Raw genomic sequence first — 23,082 nt, forward strand, 5'->3', positions numbered from 1 at the left:
CAGTAATGACTCAATGATGAATGTAGCCTTGACTTGCTGAGTTCCCAGGTTTGCAGATACTAGAATTCTGCAGAAATGGTGAATTTAGCTCTGGGCCGTGGTCTGGTAACTCCCAGTGAAAGTGGCTGTCAGAGCTGCAAGGATGGCACAACCCAAATAATTCAGACAGTGTGACACAATGCAGGGAATGCAGAGCAGAGAGGTCCGTGCTTGCTCACCATATGGCATGGGTCCTGGAGAATTTATTAGTGGCACCCCATGGAAATAATTCACTCTGCTCAGCTGTTTGAACACCCCCATGGTTTTGGTCTGAGATTGTGAAGTGAAAGTCTGTCTAGTTCTGCACTTGGGCAGTCCAGGTTGCAGGTGTTACTGGTTGAAATTCTGCACTGCCTGAGAGCCACTTCCTTGCTTTTGTATCTAAGCTGCTCCAGACCAGCAGACTGTGTTGGTACCAGGGCTGCTTGTAGCCAGCTGCTGTAGCCACACATACCTGCATCCAGTGTGTGGTTAATATGCAGCCTGGGTGATGCTGTTACTCTGCTTTTTAGCAGCAGCCTGCAGACCTGGTTCTCCTCACTACAGTGGATTGCATTTCGTTACATGGGGAAGAGCTGTTGCATAGAAAAGGTGTGGTGAAGTTAAGTATCCTAATTTCATCAGAATGTAAACTATGCAAAGTCATTTTAGGAAAGAAATAGAGCTGCCTTATGCAGTTCAACTGGCAATAAAATCAAAAGTTTTGGTTTTGTCATACCTTCACTCACTATTTAAAGATACATTTGCAGGTGACTAAAGGAAGGCAGCTATGTCTGAATTCAGAATTAATTTTAAGAATAATTGCTCTCTAAAAAACTGCCATTCAAGCCTCCAATTTTTAAGAATTAAAGGAGGAGCTAAGAAAGATAATATTGGGTTTTCTAGGATTTCCTGTCCACAAAAACATAGATGTCTGAAAATATACTGTACCAGTGTTATTTGAAAAAGCACTTGTTCCCTCTCTGGCTATCTATTTCCACTGATAGAAAAAGAACTATTTTCTCAAACAGTGAATAAATTTTGTTATTTTTTCATTTTTCTTATTTTTGGAATTAATGTCTTCTTCCTCCTTTGAACAAACAGTTAGCTAAGGAACAGCATATCCAATCTGAAAATTATTCAGTCTTCAATATTCTGAGTACTGGAGTGATTGAGTGCAGCAACTCTTTGGAAGATGACTGTGATACAGAGATTCCTGGACAGTCACTTATCTACCGCCCTGCCCGTCAGCATATTTATTCTGTCTTGCTGGAATCTGGAAAAGGTAAGGATTAAATTACTTACACCATTATTCGAGTGTACATTCAGTTTTGAAATATGAAATCCTGAATTCATTGCTTTCAGTGGCAACGTCAGCATTTAGGTTAAATGGCATTTAGGATAAAAAATGCATTTAGGATAAAAACTCTGGGCAGCTGAAGTGTACTTATGGAATCAAAAGAAAATGTGACAGTGAAATTGTGAAGGTTTTTCCTACATGCTGTTCCATTTCATTGCTTTTAAAGTGATTTTTAAAAATTGGGTTATTTTTTCCTTGTTGAATGGGAAGTTGTGAAAGTTCTTAATGATCAAAAGATTGAGCAAAACAATAATCTTTAGAAGATTTTTTAAAGTTTGAGAGTATATGAAACCTTATGTTACTTTGATAAGTGTGGCTCCTGATGAATTAGTGAGTTGTAATATGCTTTTGCAGAACAATAATGCACTGTTAAAAGTTTTACCTTCTGTTGACTTTAAGTTTGCAATTCTAAGACCAGTCAAATGTAATTACTGTAATAATACAAATGCAGGTAGTCATGCCAGCAATTATTAGTTCTTTCATCCAAGTGCAAGAATATGTGATTTCTTTATCCAGCAGCATAAACAAATTCTGTAGCAGGTACATATATCTGTGCTTCCATTCATCCGCTTTAAGACAGAGAGTTCTTTATTCACATCCTTGGACAATTTAATGTTCTTAAGGATTCTGTTAGTTAAATGTTATCTTTATAGTGTCTTTCAGTCAACGAGGTGAAAATAAAAAATGTACTGAACTTTTATTCTTTTGAATATGTTGATTTCTCCATGGTAATCACTTTACATTTTATTGATGAAAGTGCACCGCCATCAAACCTAATATTCAAACTATTTGCTTAGAAAGGCACAGAAGGTAATTAAGTACATGACTTCCTTCAGCAGCCAGAGGTTGAAGTTGTGCCATAATAGAGAAAAAAAGTAGGAAAAACTGAATCAGAGTTTACACAGTCATTTGGAGAGGGTAACAAAAATCTCAGCAGTAATCATGCACATCTGTCATTTTTCATTTTTCGGCCTACTGCGTCTAAATTTTGTAGACAATTATAACTTGCTTGGGTTTTGTTTATTCCACTAAGCAGCAGGATATTCATTGAAGTTTTCAGAAACACACAGACCAAAATTTCTAATTAACAATTTTTGCTGCAAGACGGCAGAGTAGTAGGCAATTTGCATTTGTGTTACAGTGGGTTTAGTTCTCAAAAAAGATTAGAATTGAAACATTCATTTAGAATCATATTGAAAATGAAATCTGAATGTGAAAGATGCCTTCTTTTAAGAAAGCGATTTTAGAATAAAACCGTAGATAGCATGTATTATTTATTCTCAGTTCAGGCTTCAAATTCCAGAGATAACTTTCTAAAATAAATCCTAATGCTCCCTCAGTCTCTAACCCTTTCAGAAAGGTAGGTAGACTGTGTCTGCATGGGCGCTTCTATTAAATCTGCATTTTTAGTGCATGAACCTCTAACTGCTTTAACCATGTCACTTGCTAGTAGTTCCTGGGTTGGTTTTTTTATTCGAGTGTATAGTTGCTTCTGAGTCGAGAGTGTAGATCATTAGTCAGAGTCTGCATTGGAATTCATAAGTTAGTGTAAGCACTATTTTTTTGTGGATTCACTGCTAGATCTACGGGGAAGTTTTGTTCTATGCAGGGTAAGTATAGAACCAGTTTTCCTCAGATGAGGTCAAGTTTACTATTTTTTGTAATTTGATAAGGGGTTGAATGGGAACAAGTAGCCTAGACTGTCTATAGGTTGTAGTATAGAGTAGAATCACTTTGGATTAGTATTAAAAAGAAGCTTACTGGAACAAAGCAACCAATTAAATTAGTCCATGTGGAGTCTGCTGCCCTTATGATACAGCTGCTGATGTAGCACATTTGAAGATAACTTGACTAACTCTACACAATGTTCCAGATTGCTGTGGTGATGTATTTGTTAGTGATCCTCCCTTTTATTCTTTAATATCTGTCAATTACACATTGCAGTTTGCAAATCTGCTTATTTCCTGTTAACTGGCAAAGCAGCCAACATTTAGTAAGAACAGTGGTTACAGTTTTAGTAAGAACAGGTTAAGAATAATGTAAACTCTGTTCTGAAACAAGATACTGTTAATTTTGAACATCTAGGGTGAGATTGCAAGGGTGCCGAAGAGACCCACAAGTCCATAGGAGCAGGATTTCATATCCCTTGAAACCATTGGCCTATACTGTGCCGTTTTGCCTGAAGCCGTAGTGGGATGAGTGTTTCTTTTGCTGTCAGTGCCACTTAAAGTAGTGTTCTTGCACAGCCACTCATTTCAGTCTCTGCTTCCTTCCAGTTGTACTGGTGCAGCTGTGTGGTGCCCTAGTTTGAGAAACTGAAAATAGCCTCTCTCTTTCTCTTCCCTCCCTTTCTTGCAGTCAGGGTAACTAACTTGGTTCTGTTTCCCCATCCTACTCTGTGGCCACTTACAGCTGTGGTGAAATGTCCCAAGGGAACGGCAAGGATTGGGAATAAGCAAATCAGTGGCCTCCTGTAAGAGTTAGCAGTGCTGCTGAAAGAATTGCTGATGGCTTTGGTATAGTTTGATGTATGGTAAGCATGTATGTACTCATGGAAATGTTGCTGAATCACGGCCTTATTTTTGATCCTGTGACAATAAATGGCAGGCTGATGGTGATTCTGATAACATACCATTTGTTACCTGTGTGTTTTAATAGTACATTTATAATTAATTGAGCTATTTCTGATCATTATGTGAAGTATTGCATACAGTGATATAAATTGCATGTAGTGATACAGGGATATAAACTTTATATATTTCACATAGTGATATAAAATCAATTTTTTTGCCTGTTTCCTAGAAAAAGTACTTTTGGAAAAATTCAAGTAGTAGGGGAAAATAACAGTAAATAATGCACCTTGATAGGCCAGCCAACCTCTTTCTTGTGTGTGCAAAGAGTTCAGAACAAAACCAGCAGGTTTTGGCACTAGCACAGTCCATGCAAATACCTGTGCCTGCATGACTGGTGCCACTTAGGACATTATGTAATGTAGCCAAAGCCCGTGGCCAACTCCTGGAAGTCCTGGCATCACTCCCAGTTCTAACATTAGCAGACCAGACTGATCCTCCATTTGACACTGTCAGAAGCAGTCCATTAGCAGAATTTTTGCCGGTTATAAGCAGTGACCACTCAGGAGGGCTGACATTGTTGCAGGTGTAGAGGAACACATAACAGCGTTTTCCAACTGTCTCATGTTTTGCACATAGTTGAAGCTTTCTTTAGGCTGCCTAAGCAGTGCTTCCACAGGTTGTTCAGAATCTATTTAAGCAAAGGAATAATATTTTAAATTTCACTAATACTCTTTATGTGTATTGTGGGGAAAAAACTTTGAAAAATTAGTGGGGTTTTTTTCCCAGAGATATTTCCACGTGGAGAGAATTGGCATTTCACCAGTATTTAGAATTAAGACACATTTTGTTAAGTTTTTCTGGGAACTGTGAAATTCGCAAAGATTGATGCTCCTCACCAGCTTCCCCTCAGCAAAGCTTTTCTATTTCTATGATTCTTTCCAGCATCTTAATTTCTCCTCATGTTCTTGACAAGTCCCTTATGCAATATATGGTGTTCTTAAGCATGTTCCCTATTGCGTCCTGCTATTCCCAAATCCCATCTACATTTTCTCTCAGCTGTAAATCTTCTACTGTACTTATGTATTGATTTACTATCCAGTCTGTTTGGATACAACACATAGGTTGACTTTCCTGCCTTTCTTTCAGTTGGTGCCCTAATAGGATCCTTCTGTCAGCTGAGTCACCAGTTTCACAAAATATTTAGGACTTTCATCCATTTGGAATCACTTCTCCTTTGTTAGATTTAGTTGAAACAGAGCAGTGCATCCATGAATTAATTATAAGACAGAAGTGTGCTTCCTTAAGAAACAAGGCTAAGGTTTAGGAGGCTGAGTGAGCTAAATAAATACATACAAAATCTTAATACAGGATGGTAAAACAGAATGTTTCTGAATGTGACTTTGGGATATTAAATTAGGGGTGTTTTTTTGTGAAATAGCTTTATCACAGACAATTATTTATAATCAAGATGTGAGACTATTCACTACTGGAATGTACAGTTTAAAGCTTTTTTTTTTTCTCCCTAGTGTAGGAATTTAATTTTATTCTTAATGTCATCAGTTTTTGAACAGTGAGGCATGGCAAGCCAGGTGTAATACTGGCCCCCATAGCCCATCTGTAGGTTTTTTAATCCCTCACCTTTATAGGGACTTTGTGAGGCAGGAAGGCAGGAAGGCAGGAAGGCAGGCAGGAAGGCAGGCAGGAAGGCAGGAAGGCAGGAAGGCAGGAAGGCAGGAAGGCAGGAAGGAAGGAAGGAAGGAAGGAAGGAAGGAAGGAAGGAAGGAAGGAAGGAAGGTTGCAAAATAGATTTTGTCATGTTCTTTTCCCTGTCTCTTATACTTGACACTAGACTTCGATTTGAGGAATTTCTGCCCTTGCACTACAGGACACTACTCATTCATTCATGCCAACAGTCATCTCCAGCATTGAGCTATAAACAAGATCAGGAAATTCATATGACAAAACATTTTTGGAGGTGGAGAAGGGAAGTGTTGGATAAGGTCGTTTGGTTTGGTTTAATCTAGGTGAAGTTTTTGATTAAGGTTCATAACATGGCATCAGAATTACTTGTGCAATAAATTGCAGGGAGACTGGAATTGATGATAAAAGGCAGGAATTTTTAAGGACAGTGGCTTCAGCACTAGATGAGAGCTAGAAGGAATTAGAAATGCAATTCTGTGAATCTGGAAAGGAACAACGGATGGAAAAGAAGAAAAGATTTGAAAACACTCCTCCAAGTGTCCAGGACTAGCTAAACCTCTTTAATTCATACTGTTTACCAGACTGCAGAGAGTGGATCCAATTTAGGGCACTATGACATGGTTACCATAAGCAAAACCTGGACTGAATGCAGAAGGATCATTTATAGCAACAATGATTCTAGATTTGTTTGGGGGCTTTTTTGTGGAGACCTGCAGTGGAACGATTTTGAGCTGACTATTGTAAATTGGGTAGACTGCATTTCAAAAATTCTTAAATTCTTGATTTTTTTCTGGGGTATTTTTTTTGTTGGTTTTATCCCAAGCAACAAGTAGTTAGATGCACAACTCAAGTAGTAACATTTTTAATCCAAGATGCACCCTGCTCTTTATTCGAAGGCAGGACAGGGTTGAGGTTGAGGCCTAGGAACCCACTTGAGCTATTATGCATAAACAATCTCTTTATACTAGATAAGAGATCTGGAACAAAGGGTTATAAGAGCTCTGTATCTGACGGTGGGATGACTCCATTGCTGTCAGCTTTCAAATAGCCTTTGAGGCCTCCTTATAAAGATTTTGGCTCAAACCCTGACACAGGAAATGTCAGGTCAAGCTGGGAGGTGAATGATATTAAGCGCTGCCTGCATATGTGGCAGTGTGACAGTCCTGAAACTGAGATAGCTCATGTGGGTCCTTAAGCTATGCCAGGTGCCTCCAGAGCTTTCTGAACTGCCTTGAAATGGGAAGGCCTAGAACTGTTTTCAAATGCTTTCCACAGACTCTTGTACTTACATTTTTGGCTGCAGTTTCCAACTCCAAACTCATGCTTATAGTATATAATTGAAAGTCTCTTCATTTGCTCTGATGATTTGTCATGAAAATACTAGAACTGTTTTTTCTTGGTTTGTTTTTAAAGAAGCTGAGCAAACAAGTCATTAGTGCCAATACTTGCATTTGACTTATTGATCCAATTCTGTCGTTTTTTAGGTGGAGCCTCTCCTTTGGTAAAAGAGTGGTTTGTCTATTTTGGAAACCCTCTCAAGCAACCGGAGCTGATACAACCTGTACAACCTTCTGTTCCAGGTAGAATGAAAATGTGTTTAAGTCTAAACTGAAAGAATGACTTCACTAAAATGAGGTCAGACCATCTATCATCATACATTTGATATAGAGTCCAGAATGACTGTGGAGAACAAGGAGCTAAAGTGCTGCATGCCTGTGATTGCTTTTTGTAATTATAATAGGATTCAGCTTTGAGATATGTGTTTATTGCTGTGTCTTGTTCAACCTAGTGCTACTTCAAGCATTAGTTCTAAAATTAAAACAATTTCATAGAGGTTCTAAATACTGCTCTGAGGACAGGATAAGGGGTGTGTAGGGCCATATTAAAATTTGTCCATTAAGCAGTTTGACAGAATGTGTTAACGAGACTGGTGGAGAATGTGAAAAAAAAAGAGTAATTTTTAAGTCACCTTTGACAACCCAAAAAGACATTCCAGCTTTCAGTAAAAAAATATTTAGGCTATCTGTTTCTATGAAGCTTTTCTGCTCTCTCAAGATTCAAGTGGTTTCTTCCCTTTGGTAAAAAATACGTTAATGAACACTCTTAGTGAAACTAGAGCTATGAAAAATATGTTATATTTACAAGAAAGTATAATAAACTTTAGTGTAAAGATTGGGCGCTGCCTATGCCACTAAATTGTATCATGCAATACAAGTTTAGGATGGGAAGTAAACAGTACTGTATCAATTTTGTTATTTTGGAGGGGAAAATGTTCTAAGTGTTCATTTTTCCATGCTATCATAGTCACCTTTACTCTCACAGCTCTCTCTGTCTGTCTAGTCATGTGCTATCACACAGATCAGCAGTGCAGAGCTTTTTTTAGTGTTTCACATGAATTCGTTCCATTGATACACAATACCATTGATATCTTAAGAAAATTGATATCTTGTTATTATCTACTCAACTTATTGAGAGTAATTACTGGTGCTTCTTCCCTCAGCACCAGAGTTTTCAGTAGCAGTCCTTGTTCTGGTCTAGTCTAAGTCCAGATTCATAAAAAGTTGAAATGCATGCACTTTTTATAAATTTATAGTAAATTTTCTTTCAAGGTATCCTAACTCAAATATTTAGTGGGAGTCTTCACATTCAAGGATGAAAGAAAACCAGTTACTCTTTAGATGTCAGCCTTCTTGTAATTCTTTTAAAGGACTGTTTGGAAAGAATTCAGCTATGTAGAAAAAGTACAAACGAGTTTTCATTTGATACACAGTAGTTTCACATACAATATCAGGAGAATGATTATCTAATTGGCTTCATGATAGCATGAATTTGCTGTGAAATTTTCCAAATGGATATGAATATGCAGGATAAAAATTGATCAGTCTGTCCTGTGTTATTGTTTTATTTCAGCATACAATGGTCTGGGAACACAGATTTGTAAAAGAAGGAAACAAAACTCAATGAAGTATAAACCATACCTACATATGAAATTGCCTGGCAAATATACTGTATTTATTGTTGTAAAGTTTTACATTCCAGGTAGTATACTTCCTTCCTCCCTTTCTGCAGAGGAATCCACTTAATGTCATGTACTCTGGTTGTACAACTCTGCAAACATGCTACACGTAGAACCCACCATTTTGTTGACAATAACAGGATTTAAAATCACTGTGTTTGTTTGTTTATAGCAAGCACATAAGTGCATTTTATAAAAACAGAATCTTCTCAGCCATAATCTTTACTAACTCAGTAATGAAAGGTTGTTCAAGCAGACTATTAATATAGGGGAGGAGGACTTATAGTGTTTATTTTTAGTGCTCTGTTGTCATTCCTTCAGCGAACAAATATTTTTCTAAAATCTTTGCAGTCCATATTTGTATGCCTTACATTCGCTCATGCATCTTTGATTTTCCACAGCATGACTTTCTAATTCACCAAATAAGGTTCTCAACAGCACATCATATTTTTCAGACAGGGATCACATTTCGAGCTAAATTTAAAGAAGTTGTTATAGGAAGTTAGAGTCCAAAGCTGTCAGTCAAGATCAGGTTATGCTAAAAGAGAGAAAAACTTTACCAAAAACCTATTAGAAAAATCATAAGTGCAGTTAGTTTTGGAATGTTCTTTGTTTTATCTTGTTTGAAAAACCTGGTAACGTTATCATCAAAACTACTTTAGAGCTGTACTGAGAATATATGGAAAATCCTTAGTCTTTTGAATTTGATTTAGATTAAAAAGGTTGAAGAAACTTTGAACTGTAGTGTATGTAACAATAAATATTTTAAATTATGCATTGATCTTAACCCACCCCACCCCCCCCCCATTTCTCTCTGTGTAAAACAGCATAACTGCCCTGCATCTGGAAAGGTTGCAGGTGATAGATTGAATGTTAGCTTTTTTTTTTTTTAACAAAGTATTGAATCCTAAAGACAGGATGATAAGTAAGATGATAACTTAAAAGATATTTAAAATACAGTATGTATTATGTATATGTATTTTTCTTGAGAGACAGTCTTCTGAATTAGGATCTGTGCTTGCTCACGTTCACTGTCTCTCTTTCTTCCTTCTGGAATATTTATTTTCAGTTGAATAAATATGACCATGATGTTTTCCACACATTGATAGAACACCACTTGAATTGATAAAAAATGTCACCAAAAATTAATTTTGTTATAAGATCTGTGATTCAGGAAAATATTGTTTAACATCCATATCTTGTGAACATTGCAGATATATTTGATATGTGTATGATTTATATGGAACAGAAGAAGTTCTAAAATCTTTACTGTAAATGTATGGATTCTGCTGTTCATTTAATTTCTGAAAAATGTTTAGAGTAGCTTCATACCACACAGTTTTTATGTACTTGCAGTGTTTTAATTATTGTATCTTACAGAAATATGGGATGAACCTGTTTAGGTTCAAAATGCTGTGTCTGGAATGCTTCTTTAATGGTCATATTTGATTGTCATTTGTGTTTATGGCATCTTTAAAATTGGCCACAGTTGTTGAGAAGTACAGTTTTATAAACATACTTTTATTGCTCAGTTTTTACATGAGCATGTAAAAATGAGGAAGTGTTAAAATTCTGTTACTGGTGTTATGAAATGAAATTTCAAGTCAATACTTCAAGTGTACATGAACAGTTAATATTATATATTTATATTTGTATACACAATGATGACTTGTTTAAAGTTGGTATGAATGTAAGGATCACCTTGAGTTAAACAATACAGTAGAATTAATGCATTCCAGAACTTTTGCATGTATTGAATATCATAAATCGATTATTGAATTTTGAACAAATGAAATAAGTATTTATGTATTCCCTTGAAATTATTTTATCATGATGCTTTCTATATGACAATTTCATTAAATGTGGAAGTATAAAGGAAAAAGAGAAAACATAATTCATTCCATGCTTTTAATTTGTGGGTTCTCCATTTTTGTGTGTAGGCAAGTAGTAACTCTTAACCTCCATGGAGGTCTTTGTGATGCTCCTCTTCTGGAGGTTCCTGAGATCTACAGTTTACATAGTACTGAATATGGTTTTCACACAGTTTTGTGCATGTTGAGAATAATCATAAGCCTATACAGTGTTGACTAATTCATAGGAAGTTGTAATTCATAGGAACTTGTGTTTCCTACAACCCCAGTAGGATAGATAATTTTCTTTTTATTAACCTTTACAATAAACATATATCAATTATGTATATCTAAGTACGTTTTTGTGTGTTTTCCTTTTGTTGGTTTTTAGGTTAATTTAGTAAATATCTAGACATGTTCTGAAAGTAAAATAGTTCTTCTACCTGTCCAAGTAAATTTGTCTTTCAGGCATGTTTTCTCATTGCTGTAAATTATGTAGTGAGGATGTAACTAGAGCAGATAACAGTTTTGGAGATCTACTGTATATGACTCCTAGAATCTGCTGTGGACCTTACGTATGATGGAGAGTCATTAAAATTCAGGATATTTTTTCTTTGTTTTACTTATCTTTTATTTAAGGGTTAATATATCAGCCATGGTACTACATGCAATTTTATTCCTTGTAGAAGAGTTACTCTCAGAAAAATAACACCTTTGGTTGGTGTGTTCCCAAAGGAGACAGCATCAAACTGTCTTTCTCAGAGTAAATAACTCATAATTTATCAGTACCTCTTTTTCCCAGATGCAAGTAGATGTTTCTGAAAGTGTAAGGAACTGTTTATGGAAGGGATATCTTGAATTTTTTGCTGAGCTCTCTCAATATAGATATGAATTTTGAATATTGACGTAGTTAATGGGTTTGCTTTGAAGAAAAAAGCATTTCTATTATAAGATAAACCCCTGGACATAAAAAAGAACTTTGGTTTAAGTGATTTCTGCCATATCTGTTCATATGCAGAAACCATAAAAACTTTTTGAGCTTACCCATGTACAAATTGTCTCACACTTGGTAGGAAAAGTTTGCTCTGTGTTGGTTTCCCACATGTTATATTTGCTTTAGTTCCTGTAAGTCAGTCTCTGCTGTTCTTTTTTTTTTCTTAAGGCAGCAATTACCAATATCAAAACCACTAATTTGAGTCTTATTGATGCTGTCTATGCTGACCCACTGATTACCACTATTTGTGCTATCTCTACCCTGCGTTTCTACCTCCATTTAAGCAACTGATACTTTTTCTTAATGTTAGAAACGTACAGATTGTATGATAGTTGTTTTTCATATGGTTAAAACTTTTGACAGGAGAGTTACTCTTAAAAATAGTAAAAGAATCATCCATCAGGCAGATAAAAGAGGAAAATACTAACTTCTCTTCTAGTTTCCCCCTCTCCAAAGAATTAGTACCATTTGGTTAATGGGTTTTCCTGGCTAAATAAACATCGTCTATGTAGATTTCAGCACCTTGTCACTTTAACCATTTATTATCACCAAGTGTTCCTAACTGGTCTGCAGCTGCTGCATGCCACATAAAAAAGGAAAAGGTGTTACCAAATGTTGCTTAATTAGTTCACATTTAAAATTCACACCTCGTTTTACTTAACTACAGAGGCAGCAGTACTTTATGGTACAATTCTGTATTTTATTGAGATGCTCAGGAACAACCAGTTAACTGTTCTGTTATTTCACGTGCATTAGTGTTTATTTTGATAACAGATGAAATGTAATTTAAATGAGGAGCAAATTTTGTATAAGTACACACGTGTCACAAGCTGGGAGATGGCAACATGAGGTAAATATTACGGATTTAGAGACAATCGTGAATGATACTATAGAAAGTCTGGAAAGATAAATTATTCATAACTCATGACAGTTCTTTTGTGTGCATTTGCAACAGTGTTTCATACAGTAGCCTACGGAGTGCAAAATACCAAATCAACTTGGGTTTTGTTCCCAACCTACTGCAGAGGAGTCATACCAAGAGTGTTTCATGGAGAATGCATGTTTGCCAGCAAGTGGCCTAGGTGATCACCTTGTTAATTAAAACAGGTGATTATAAGGGTGACAGTGTGAGGATCCTTCAGGGATATGCTGGTTCTAGGAGAGAGGGAAGAAATAGATCTAGTTGTTTCTGCTGAATCACTATTTATTATGATGAAGTGAACTTCATTTAATACTGTGGATCCCCAGGGGTAAGAACATACCTGTAGGCAGACTTTGGTTTTGCATAGGTTAAATGCCCGCTGTCTCAAAGTTGTCTGTGTTGTTGTAACAATTTAATTCAGTCCACTCTGCTTAAACATGCCTGTATTCAATAAATTTTTTTTAAATTACAGGCAATGTTCTTATGTGGGTTTTTTCCAGTGGAAGTTTTGTCAAATACATTTTATTTTCCACTCTCTGATCCTTACAAGTGCCAAGAGCAGATCAGTTGTTTCCTTTCACATTATAATGAGGTAGATGTGTTTTATCTTGTTGCTGGCAAAATAAAATAATGGATTTCTTTTGTAGGTGGAACACCTAATTTGAAAACACTGTGGTTTGCCAAAGGACCCGATGTAGAAAAGCAACGATATAGCACATTTCTAGCATGCTTTCACCTTCAAGATGAGATAGAAGAACTCCAAGGTCTAGAAGCACCTGTTGCAGGATTCTGCTGCTTGCTGGCCTATCTTATGATGAAGGTAAGTGGGACAGTTGCTTTTTCTTCAGCTGTCAGCTGATAGATGTGACTGACTAATAAACTATTTCTTGCTAGTCTCTGCTGGATTTTTCTCTTAATCTTTACTGTAGGCATAGTTGATCAAATATAACAGTACTACATTACAGTATTTTTAATTACTCTGCCTAACATGCAACATCCTGTTCAAGAAATACTTGGGTTTTTTTAGTAGTAATCATAATAACTCTCACATGCATGACAAAACCTGTTGGGCAGTGTAACAGAGAGACTACAAACTGAGGATTTCCCCTGCTTTTTGGGACCTGTTTGCAAACTAAAGCTGCTCCTTTTGTGTTTCCTTTGTGTCATCAAAAGGCATTCCCTCAGGTGACTCTGCAGGCTGTGCAAACAGACAGTATAAATATTTAGTTCGTTCTCACTGCTTTTTCACACCATCTTGTCAATCTACTCATTTTCAAGCCAGAATTGAGGATATGGCTCTTCTCATTAAATTCTGAGTAACAGGGGATCATTAGGTAGCAGTTCTGTTACAATTCCAAATATTTGACAGCCCAAAGACTACCCTAATTGTAATGAAAAGGGACACAAGATTATATACAATATTGCTTTGTTGTTTACTTTTCTCTTAGGTATTTAATATATTGTCTGTACTTGCCTCATTTCAAATGCTGATCTCACAAGCAGATTTTCCTCCCTGAGGATGAGAAAATTATAATGCTTTTATCTATCTGATAAGCTCTGCTTCACTTGTACCTGCACTGAACTGCATGTTGTCTATTGTTCTACATTCTCAGACTTCACTTTCCTCAATAACAGATTTATACTGGCATCTGATACATGAAAAGTTCTCCCTGACTCTTCCTTTCTTTTTATGTTTAATGATGCAATGAGAAAGTACATATGGGAATTATACAAGTGATCCATATAGCTAGGGATCTTTTCTTCTTTACTTTTTTATATCACAGAATATAAATTGAAAGTTTTTTGAAGATGAAATTCATTACACATCATTTCATACTTTGCAGTTTCAATTCAGCAAGATACATATCATGTCCCTAGCTTTAATGTACTTGAAGTGTTCTTCACATTTGGATATGAAATCAGTTTCATTTATTTATCTGTTATCACCATTTCAATTATTCATCGTACTACCCTGTACACTCTTTCATAGCATGATGACTAAATTGTTTGAGAAGAGTTTCTTTAGTGGGATTACGAAGGGGAGTAACAGGATGGAACACCTATGGAAATGTGGATTTGCTGAACCTTGATCACAGCACATTAATAAAAAAAATGCTTGTCAAGGAAATGGTTTTCAGAACTCATTTTCCAATGGGTACTGTTAAAAACAGAGAAAAAAATAGTTTCACAGCTCTTCTTTTCAACAGGAATAACAGTAGAGAGATCACACAAAGCGCTTAGTTTGAGGGAAGGTTTTTCATGGCAGTGACAGTCTCTCAACACCTGTCCTGTTTTCCTGATTCTCTTCTGGCCTCAGAGTTGCACTGATACAATCTACCCTGTGAACCAGACTAGGGAATCAATTTGAATTAAAATGTTTTTCATTGCTGAGTTATTTTAAATGTTGGTTATTTCTCTGATCTTGTCCATTTGTTCTTTTGGGGCGTTGGAGAGGAAAATTTGAGAGTAAGAGTGTGAGCAGCCATGCTTGGAGTTGGCCATATTGCTTTCATTTGTTTTATAGCTGAGGAAACAATGCTTGTCTAACTGTGATCTAATTCTTATCTTTACTTTACACTTTAAATATCTATTAGAGAAGGAAAGTAGATTGTCACCTCAGAAATTATTTAAGCTGAACAATTTTACATTGCCTTGAAGCAGGCTTCCAGCTTTTCTTCAGCTCATGTGAGGGAGAATAAACATTACTCATCATTTAATCTAACCTAAAAATTAGGCTTTTACGGGAACCAGCTTACTGGCCAACCCATCTGGCTTCCTCAAATACTATGTGCAAATATTTAATGAAAACTTCAGATGCGTTTTCTTTTAAGTAAGAAAAAAATTACAATTAACAAACCTTAACTATGTAAAGAAAGTGTTGATTTGAAAACCAGTTTTTTCCAGTGAGAGTACTTTTCAAATATCCTCCAAATTAAGAACAAAAATTTACATAATAATAGGTTAATTGTCAAATATCAGCCTGTGAAGTCTGCAAAGAAAGGGGAAATTTCAGTCCCCTATGGTTTGGGAATAAATCTGACAGTGGAATTGTGGTAACTCACCAAGTTTGGTTACTGAATAAAATATTTCTCTAAGGAAATGTTTTTACATTTGAAAGTATTTTGGCTGGTCTCCTCTGGTAAGATCATTTTCTTGCTGTTGTACTTGCAAGCAATCTTTGATTTTCTTTTCTAAGGACAGAATTGTTCAAGTATTTAAAATTGTTTAGTGCCTGGAAATCACTTTTCTGTTATTTCAATGTGTAAAATGTGCAGGTTTAGTAAACCTCTTGTTGCATTCTACACAAAGGTGACACCTGACTTGAATTACAGGGTAAAGTAGGACCATTATCAGATCCTAGCAGACAGGTGGAGTTAATGAATACCAAGGAGCATTTTGAAAGCTTAAAATTTTTCTAATATCCCTCACATTTTTATGCTTTATGCAAGATTTGGCAGCATCATAGAGGGGAAAGTATTTTACAGTGGAACAAGCAAGAGCAAGACTTGATTGAAAAAAAAAATTGTGTGAGCCGTGGTATACTTTTTATCCTATGCAGGAAAGAATGGGTTACTCCTCCTAAACAAATAAATGAACAACATAATTATAGATGGTTTCTTAGTGTTTTTTTAATGTTGATTTATATTAATACTTTTTTGTTCATTTTTCCCTCTTTCATTTTATCTGTCACTAAATAGAAGCTCTTAACAGATTGAAATGGAATGTGGGAAACATTTGCCCAAAATTAATCTGTTTAAAGAACAGCAGTGCAGAGCTTTAAGTAGCCTTTAACTGTTCTGTAAGCCCACAATGCACATTTCCACATTGCCTCAAGTTCCAGTTGATAAGAAATTGTAATGCTCTGTGGATCTCGTTTTAAAGCCCTTTTTATAGCTTAAACAGCTGTAACAGCTATGTGGTCCTGGTGCACGTGTATAATAATCTATAGTGTTACTGTAAGAGGAAGGAAAGGATCAGAACCAAACTGGTATTGTTATGGAATCATCCCAGCTGGTCTCAAGGTGCTGTCTTTCTTCTCAGATGACCACGTGCATCTGTAGAACCTCAGAACACACAGCAGGAAAAGCCCCCACTCCTCCTTTACTCGTAGATGTATTAATGTGAACTGGTACATGAATTTAGAATTTTTCTTTGCATTTCCCCACTTGAACACTTTAGGTTTAGTTTTCTTACAGTTTTGAGGTTTCCCTACTTCAATTTGCAGCCTAAAAATCTGAAAGAAGTCAAGTATGTTCTGTTAAAACCTAAAATTTAGGTAAAAGTAGGCAATTAAGTATTTTAGATTATTTTTTAAAATTCCAACAGACAACTGTAAGCATTTGAAAAAAAAACTTAATGGTCATCACATCTGTGTCTCGATGAGGTGGTTTTAATCCTGGGTCTTAATTATAAAGCAATTTTTTTTTAATCTAACTTTTTTACTATGCTTAATGTGTGGAGATGAAATTATTTCCTCTTATTAAGAAAGTTCAAGGGAAGCGGAGAATGGAATAAAGAAGGGGGGGCTCTTTTGTGTGTGTGTGGAAATCCATGTGTATACACTATACACGAGTATTGGGATATGCACTTAATTCAAGTTGTGAAAATATTTTGTTCCTTGTGTCTTTTCCCAGGCAATGCATTTGTGGGGATCATAATTACATGAGGTCATTGATCTAATTATGATGTGCTTGAGCAAGAGGAGTCAATTTTCAGAGTTCCTCTTCAGAGCCTTCAGATAATGTGTTACTTTTTTCACCTGTTTTAGGTCAGTAGCCTCTCTCTGGAGGACTTAAATGCATTTGTGGCACTCATTCTCTGCCTAAAAGGAAAATCAGCTGCTCAACTGGCAGGTCTGCAGGTATGGACCAGAATAATTGTGTAGCGTGAATTGGTCATGGTAACATTGTGATAAATGTTTGGGGGGAAAATTGATCCACATTATTTTTTTTCGTATATGGGAACCAAGGGTCATGGTAAATATATAGGTTTGTAGAGTTTTACATTTCATGTGAATACTTATGTTTGTTTATCACATAAAAAATTAAAATGGAAAGGACATTTTCTGTTGGGTGCATTCCCAGTGTGAGCAAGTTGGTCTCAGATTTCTTCCTTACTTGGCTTCCAGACTTCCATCTGATGAAAAATTCGTGACAGTGAAACCTGTCTTACAACACTGCTTCATACTTGTTTACTGAGGAGGATTGTGTTTTGGCACATAGTAGGCTGTATGAAAATTGCTACATTAAATAAAATTTTAGTATGCTTGAGGGAGAATATAAACCTAGTATAAGCCTAACCAGAAAAAGTGTTACCTAATGTGATCCATTGTAGTGAAAACTATTTGGATTACACTATCCATAATTATTCAGGAGTTGTTTTAAATATTTTATGTACTCCATCCAAAACTGGTTTTTGCCTTTGATATCTTCTTCAATCCACACACAGAAAGGCAGGATCCTAGATGGTTGTTGCATTTAAATAGTTCTTCTTGCATATCAATTTATAAAAGAGTATTTTCAATTTCATGGCCTGAAATTGTATTAATATTAGCAGTGTAGAGCACAGACTGCACATGTCAATGGCTATTTGAGTTGTGGGCTTACATAAAAGTTAGTGGGAAGGGGTTAGAAATGGTTAGAACCTTAGCATATCTTCACTCTGTAAATCTTACTTATATTTCCATTAAAGTGTCTATTGCTTTGAACAGTCCATATGAGAATTTTGAAAATACTTTATGCTGATAGGAAGGTAAACCGACTATTCCTGTTACTATCCATTTGTTTCTAGTGCACAGGGACCAAAGTAACAAAAGCAGTGTGCTTCTAGTTTCATTATTTGATTCACTATAACAGATAAAGTCCAGCCTCCTGTCATTTTTTTCAAATTCATCACAAATTTGTCCTGCAGCTGATCAAGTGTTAGATCTGTGTAACAAAAAGAAAGTGATGAAATGAAGGTAACATGGAAAATAGCAAAACTGTAGGATTTATTTCTGTGAAAGACATTATTGCACATAGTGTTGCACTCAACATTTGGAGTATCATTACTTTATCTAAAGTCTGTGTGGCAGTCATTCAGCAAAAGTATAAAGGAAACCAAGCCTAAGTGTTGAAGCCATTTGTTTATAGATGCACTTACAGGAATTATTCCATAAGTTTCTAAAGTGCTTGGAAGTTTATTCTGATTGAATTAGAGGTCTTTGTGTGATTTGTTTGTGTTGTGGCTCTGTGAAAATAGAAATGTAAGTGTTGCAAATATGCAGTAGTAATCAATGTGTGCTACTTATCAGCACTGTACTAATTCAAAGTTGTTCATAAAATTCTGTTATTTTCCCACAAATCTTATGGCAGATCAATTAGGGACATAAAAGTGCATCAGAAGTCAAAGGATCCAAGTGCAATGAATTACACTGGTACATAGCTAATTAATATGTGGCGCTTATAGTAGGAAATCAGCAAAAGTTTAGTCTGTTTACCGTACTTTTTTTTCTCCACTGAAAGGTTAAAAGTAATTCTTAGGAAGACTTGCTAACAGAGCTTTCAAGGAAGTTATGTTAAACTTAGTCAGCACCTACAAAGTTTTACGAAGATGTTTGCTCATTTGCGATTTTGGACTTAACAGTGTAGTATCATTTTAAATGTAGAAAAAAATGTTTACTTCTTGTGAACAGTTCTGTGAAGTACACTAATTTGATAAAAAAATTTCTCTCTTTCTGTGGAGGAGTCCATACAAATTTGTTTTATCAGAAAAACACAACTTCCTCTGTGAAATATGAGTGAAGATATAAATACAGCCTGTTCTTCTGATAGAATGAAGAGAGCCTTTCAGCTTTGACTTGCAAATCTGCTTTCTAATATGCTGTCCATATTTCATAGATAATGAGATCCATAAACCCACAAATCTCTGAAGCAGAAATGTCTATGGTTTGAATAAAGTGGGTTAAAGCCATAAAAAATACAGTTTATCTCATGCTGAAAGCAAGTGGGCTGTGGGCATGTAACTACATTGTACATTTAATATTGCTTTCTGAGAATAACATAATGTTTATACATGAAGATTTGATTATTTTTCAAGATCGATGGTTTCATAATACCAAAATGTGCACATGATAGAGAAGACATTTTTCTGGTAAGCTTTTTTCCTAGTTTTCTTGTGCTGCCCCCCTTGTATGGTAGATGAGCATTCCACTTTGCCCAGGCCTCCCCCACAGTGATGATACATAAGGTCAGAATTAAATTTTGGACCCCAGCTTGTCTATTTCCCTTCTTTCTGTTTTAATCTGGTGTGTGATGTTGGCAAAAAGCCCAGAGAGCCATCAGTGTAACTTTGAGGCCATTGCAGAGAAAAGGAAGCACCAGCAGTCATTCTTCCAGTCTTGCTTCTTATATTGAGCTGGCCACTGTGTTTGTCAAGCACTGAAGTAAATTCCTTCAATTTTTTAAGTGCTTTTAATTATTTAAAAGTATTACTGGTATGAAATGAGCACAGTCATTTTAGATCTTAAATTATAAGCTGCAGTAAGTCTTTGCAATTTGATTGCAAATTGACTTTCACAAAATATGTATTATTTAATGATCTTTTATAATAATAATAAATACTCCACAAACTAATTAACTAGCTTGACAGGTGGAAATAGCTTTAATGGGAATTGTAGTTGTGCAGAACCTTTGAGTATTTTGCCTTGTGCAGTGTCATGGAAGCCAAATTACCTTAGTAATAGTATTATGCCAATATTACACAAGATATTTTTCTGTAACTATTTTCCAGAGGGATGCTCAGTCACAGCAATGCAAAATACCAGTGTGTTTCAGAGTCGTAGTAGGGAGTAGTGTAAGTATATTGGCTAGGGTCCCTCAAATTTAAAGAAGGGCATTGCTAAATCTATTCTACGTTTTTAAACTCTGTATTCTTTCTTCTATACCATGCAGACAGAAAAACAAATAATACCTATATTCTGAACATTCAAGGAATTCAATTTTCTGACCTGTTTGGCAAGCCAAGCCACGTTTGTCAACACCATGTGGTATTTTTCAAACAGCCTTTGTGAGCTATCTATATTTTTCAAAATGTAATTGTTTAAAAAAATCCTTTCTTCCCCAGGGAGTGAATGTTTATTGTGCCCCTGTGACTGTTTCCTAATAAATATTTGCTTTAAATCTAATTTGATTGAATGAAACATGAAATGCAAGTAAGTATACTGTAAATATTTCACAGATAAACCCCTCATATACAAAGGACCTGCTTCTGTGCTGTATGTTCGTGTGAACTAAAGTGGAATTTGAATGCATTCCCAGATGCTTTACTGAATTGGGATTTATATTCCCTCAAAATTTGCATCTGCCAAAAGTGGTTTTAAAATGATGGGTGAGATTGTAACTGCAGAGGGTGGGGAGTGGTGAGGGGTTGAGGTGGTTAACTGATCTTAACATTGGTTCCAAGCCCATTCTCTTATCTGCTGGCTTTAGGTTTTCTCACTGTTCTGGGCTAGTCTGGAACAAAAGTGCAGCAATATAGAGTATGATTTTGAGTTGGTACTGGTTAAAACTTAGAAATACAACTTTCTTCTCATGTCCTCGAGACAGTCTTAAATGAACTAGTTTGAAAAGAAACAGTTTCAGTCCACTTACACAGGTCAAACATTAGTGCAAGTACAATTGTATGTCAGGAGCTGAAGTTATTCACTGCTTACAGCACTTTTTGAAAGACCCATCTGTAAATCTCTTTCTATTTTCATAAGCATCTTTTGAAGTTCTGGAGAAATTCAAGTTCTCTCAGTCTTGTTGCATTGACAACTGGCTCTACCTTTCTTTGCTTGTGTTGGTTCATAAGCATATAAATAAGAATCTTAAGCTAATACATTCAGCTTGCAGACAAAGATTGGTGTTCGGCCCCACTCTCCCCATTTTCTTTTTGACCAAATTTGGTATATTTATTACTATTATTAGAGTCTATTTCCCTGAACATTTTTTACATTTGACATAAGCTCTAGCATCAGAATTCACATAACTGTGGGGAGTTCTGTTATGTGTCACTGGCACAAATACAAACCCCAGCATAACTAGATCACAAAATCACAGAATTGTCAAGGTTGGAAGAGACCTTCAAGATCATCTAGTCCAACTGTCAACCCAGCACTGTCATATTCACCCCTAGACAACATCCCCAGGTGCCATCTCCAGTTGCCTCTTGAACACTTCCAAAGATAGTGACTCCCACCATCTTCCTGGGCAACTTATTTCAGAGCCTAACCATTCTTCCAGTGAAAAAAATTTTTCTAATCTGTACCTCCCCCGTTGCAATTTAGGGCTATTTCCTTTTGTCCTTTCTCTTGAGACATGGCTCCCACCTCACTAGATGGTTGTAGAGAGCGAGTTGTAGATCATCTCTTCTGAAAAAATGCTTTCATTTAGTTGGATTCAGTATGGCCATGGAGAAAATCTTGACCAAGATTTTGAACAAGAGCCTTAAAAAGAGGATTTATCTTCCTTTGTGGAGGATGATCTTGCATTTTTCAGCATAATTGTTTAAGTTTGCTCTGTTTTTCTGTGAGTTTTCCACTTTACTGCCCTGTAGTTCATTTTTAGAATCATTTCAGCAACACAGAAATAGCATCAGTGTTTCAGTTATAGATTGCTTTTAGACTGTATGTAGCATAAAGAATATTTCAGGATGCTTAAGGTAAAAGACACTCAGGAATTTCAGACAACAAAATTACTGTTATTTTTTTTAGTCCATGCCTAATAATATAGCAGGAAGTGAAACACAGTTATTAGTAATGAGGGTAATAAGCCTCTTGCAAAATATTAAACACACTGACAGCTTTGAAAACTCAGAGATAACCTATTACAGAGGGACAATAAATATTTCTGGTGTCCACTGACCTTTTCCTGCCCAGTTTCTGTTGGTCAAAGTGTATGTTTACTTCTGAGTTAAATAGTTTTCACTTCCTTGCATATTGTATGCTAGAAGGAACAAGCAGTCCAAGAGGGTTGGGGGTGGTGTTTGCATGGCACAGGTGGGGTTGCTCTCCACTGCCTTTAAGTGCAGCCCTGTGTCCCCACAGGGCAGGTGCCGTGCAGGGGCTGGAGCCGGGGAGGGACTGGAGCGTGCTGTCAGGAAGTGGTGGCATGCGTGCACCTGCCCATCATCTGCTCAGGGCTGCCTGCACCTGCCTGTGCGCCTCTGTCACGCCTGAGCAGGAATGCAAGCTGCACATCTGTCTAGGCTTTCCCTGGAGAGGCAGATGGCTATGTGTAACTTCAGAGAAACAAAAATCTTTTCTGAAATGACCTAATGAGCCATTTATAGGTGGATGCATTTATAGGCATATGGTTACAGTTCTTTGTTGGATGTACTAGAGTTTTTCAAATTACTGTAGTAGAAATGTTCCTCTGAAGGGTATCAGAAATAGCCAGGCTAACCAAAAACTGATTTGTACCCTTTCTTTTCACGTGTATTCTTGACTGACATGATCATTGTCCAGGGGTTAAAAGTCAAGATGGTGTCCAGTTTCTATCAGTTGCTTCCTCATGACTTTTGGTCAAATTGTTCAGTTCTTTCTCATATTTTAGTTCTTGTTTATAATACTTATGCATCCCTACTCTCAATAATAGTTCTTTAGCCAAAAATATAAATGCCATATAAA

At 36.2% G+C, this 23,082-nt stretch overlaps 1 protein-coding gene across 4 annotated transcripts in view; it reads left to right on the forward strand.

Moving 5' to 3' along the window:
* The window catches only part of FAM120B (family with sequence similarity 120 member B), a 56,018-nt gene that overhangs the window by 12,206 nt on the left and 20,730 nt on the right, over positions 1 to 23,082 (forward strand). For all 4 annotated transcript variants that reach the window (XM_071549501.1, XM_071549502.1, XM_071549498.1 and 1 more), the window contains exons 3-6: positions 1,123 to 1,303; positions 7,137 to 7,232; positions 13,082 to 13,254; positions 17,203 to 17,295. In XM_071549501.1, coding sequence (XP_071405602.1) covers positions 1,123 to 1,303; positions 7,137 to 7,232; positions 13,082 to 13,254; positions 17,203 to 17,295 — 543 coding nt within the window. The remainder of the gene's footprint in view (positions 1 to 1,122; positions 1,304 to 7,136; positions 7,233 to 13,081; positions 13,255 to 17,202; positions 17,296 to 23,082) is intronic.

The sequence above is a fragment of the Pithys albifrons genome, chromosome 2 (genome assembly GCF_047495875.1).
Source record: "Pithys albifrons albifrons isolate INPA30051 chromosome 2, PitAlb_v1, whole genome shotgun sequence".
Classification (NCBI taxonomy): domain Eukaryota; kingdom Metazoa; phylum Chordata; class Aves; order Passeriformes; family Thamnophilidae; genus Pithys; species Pithys albifrons.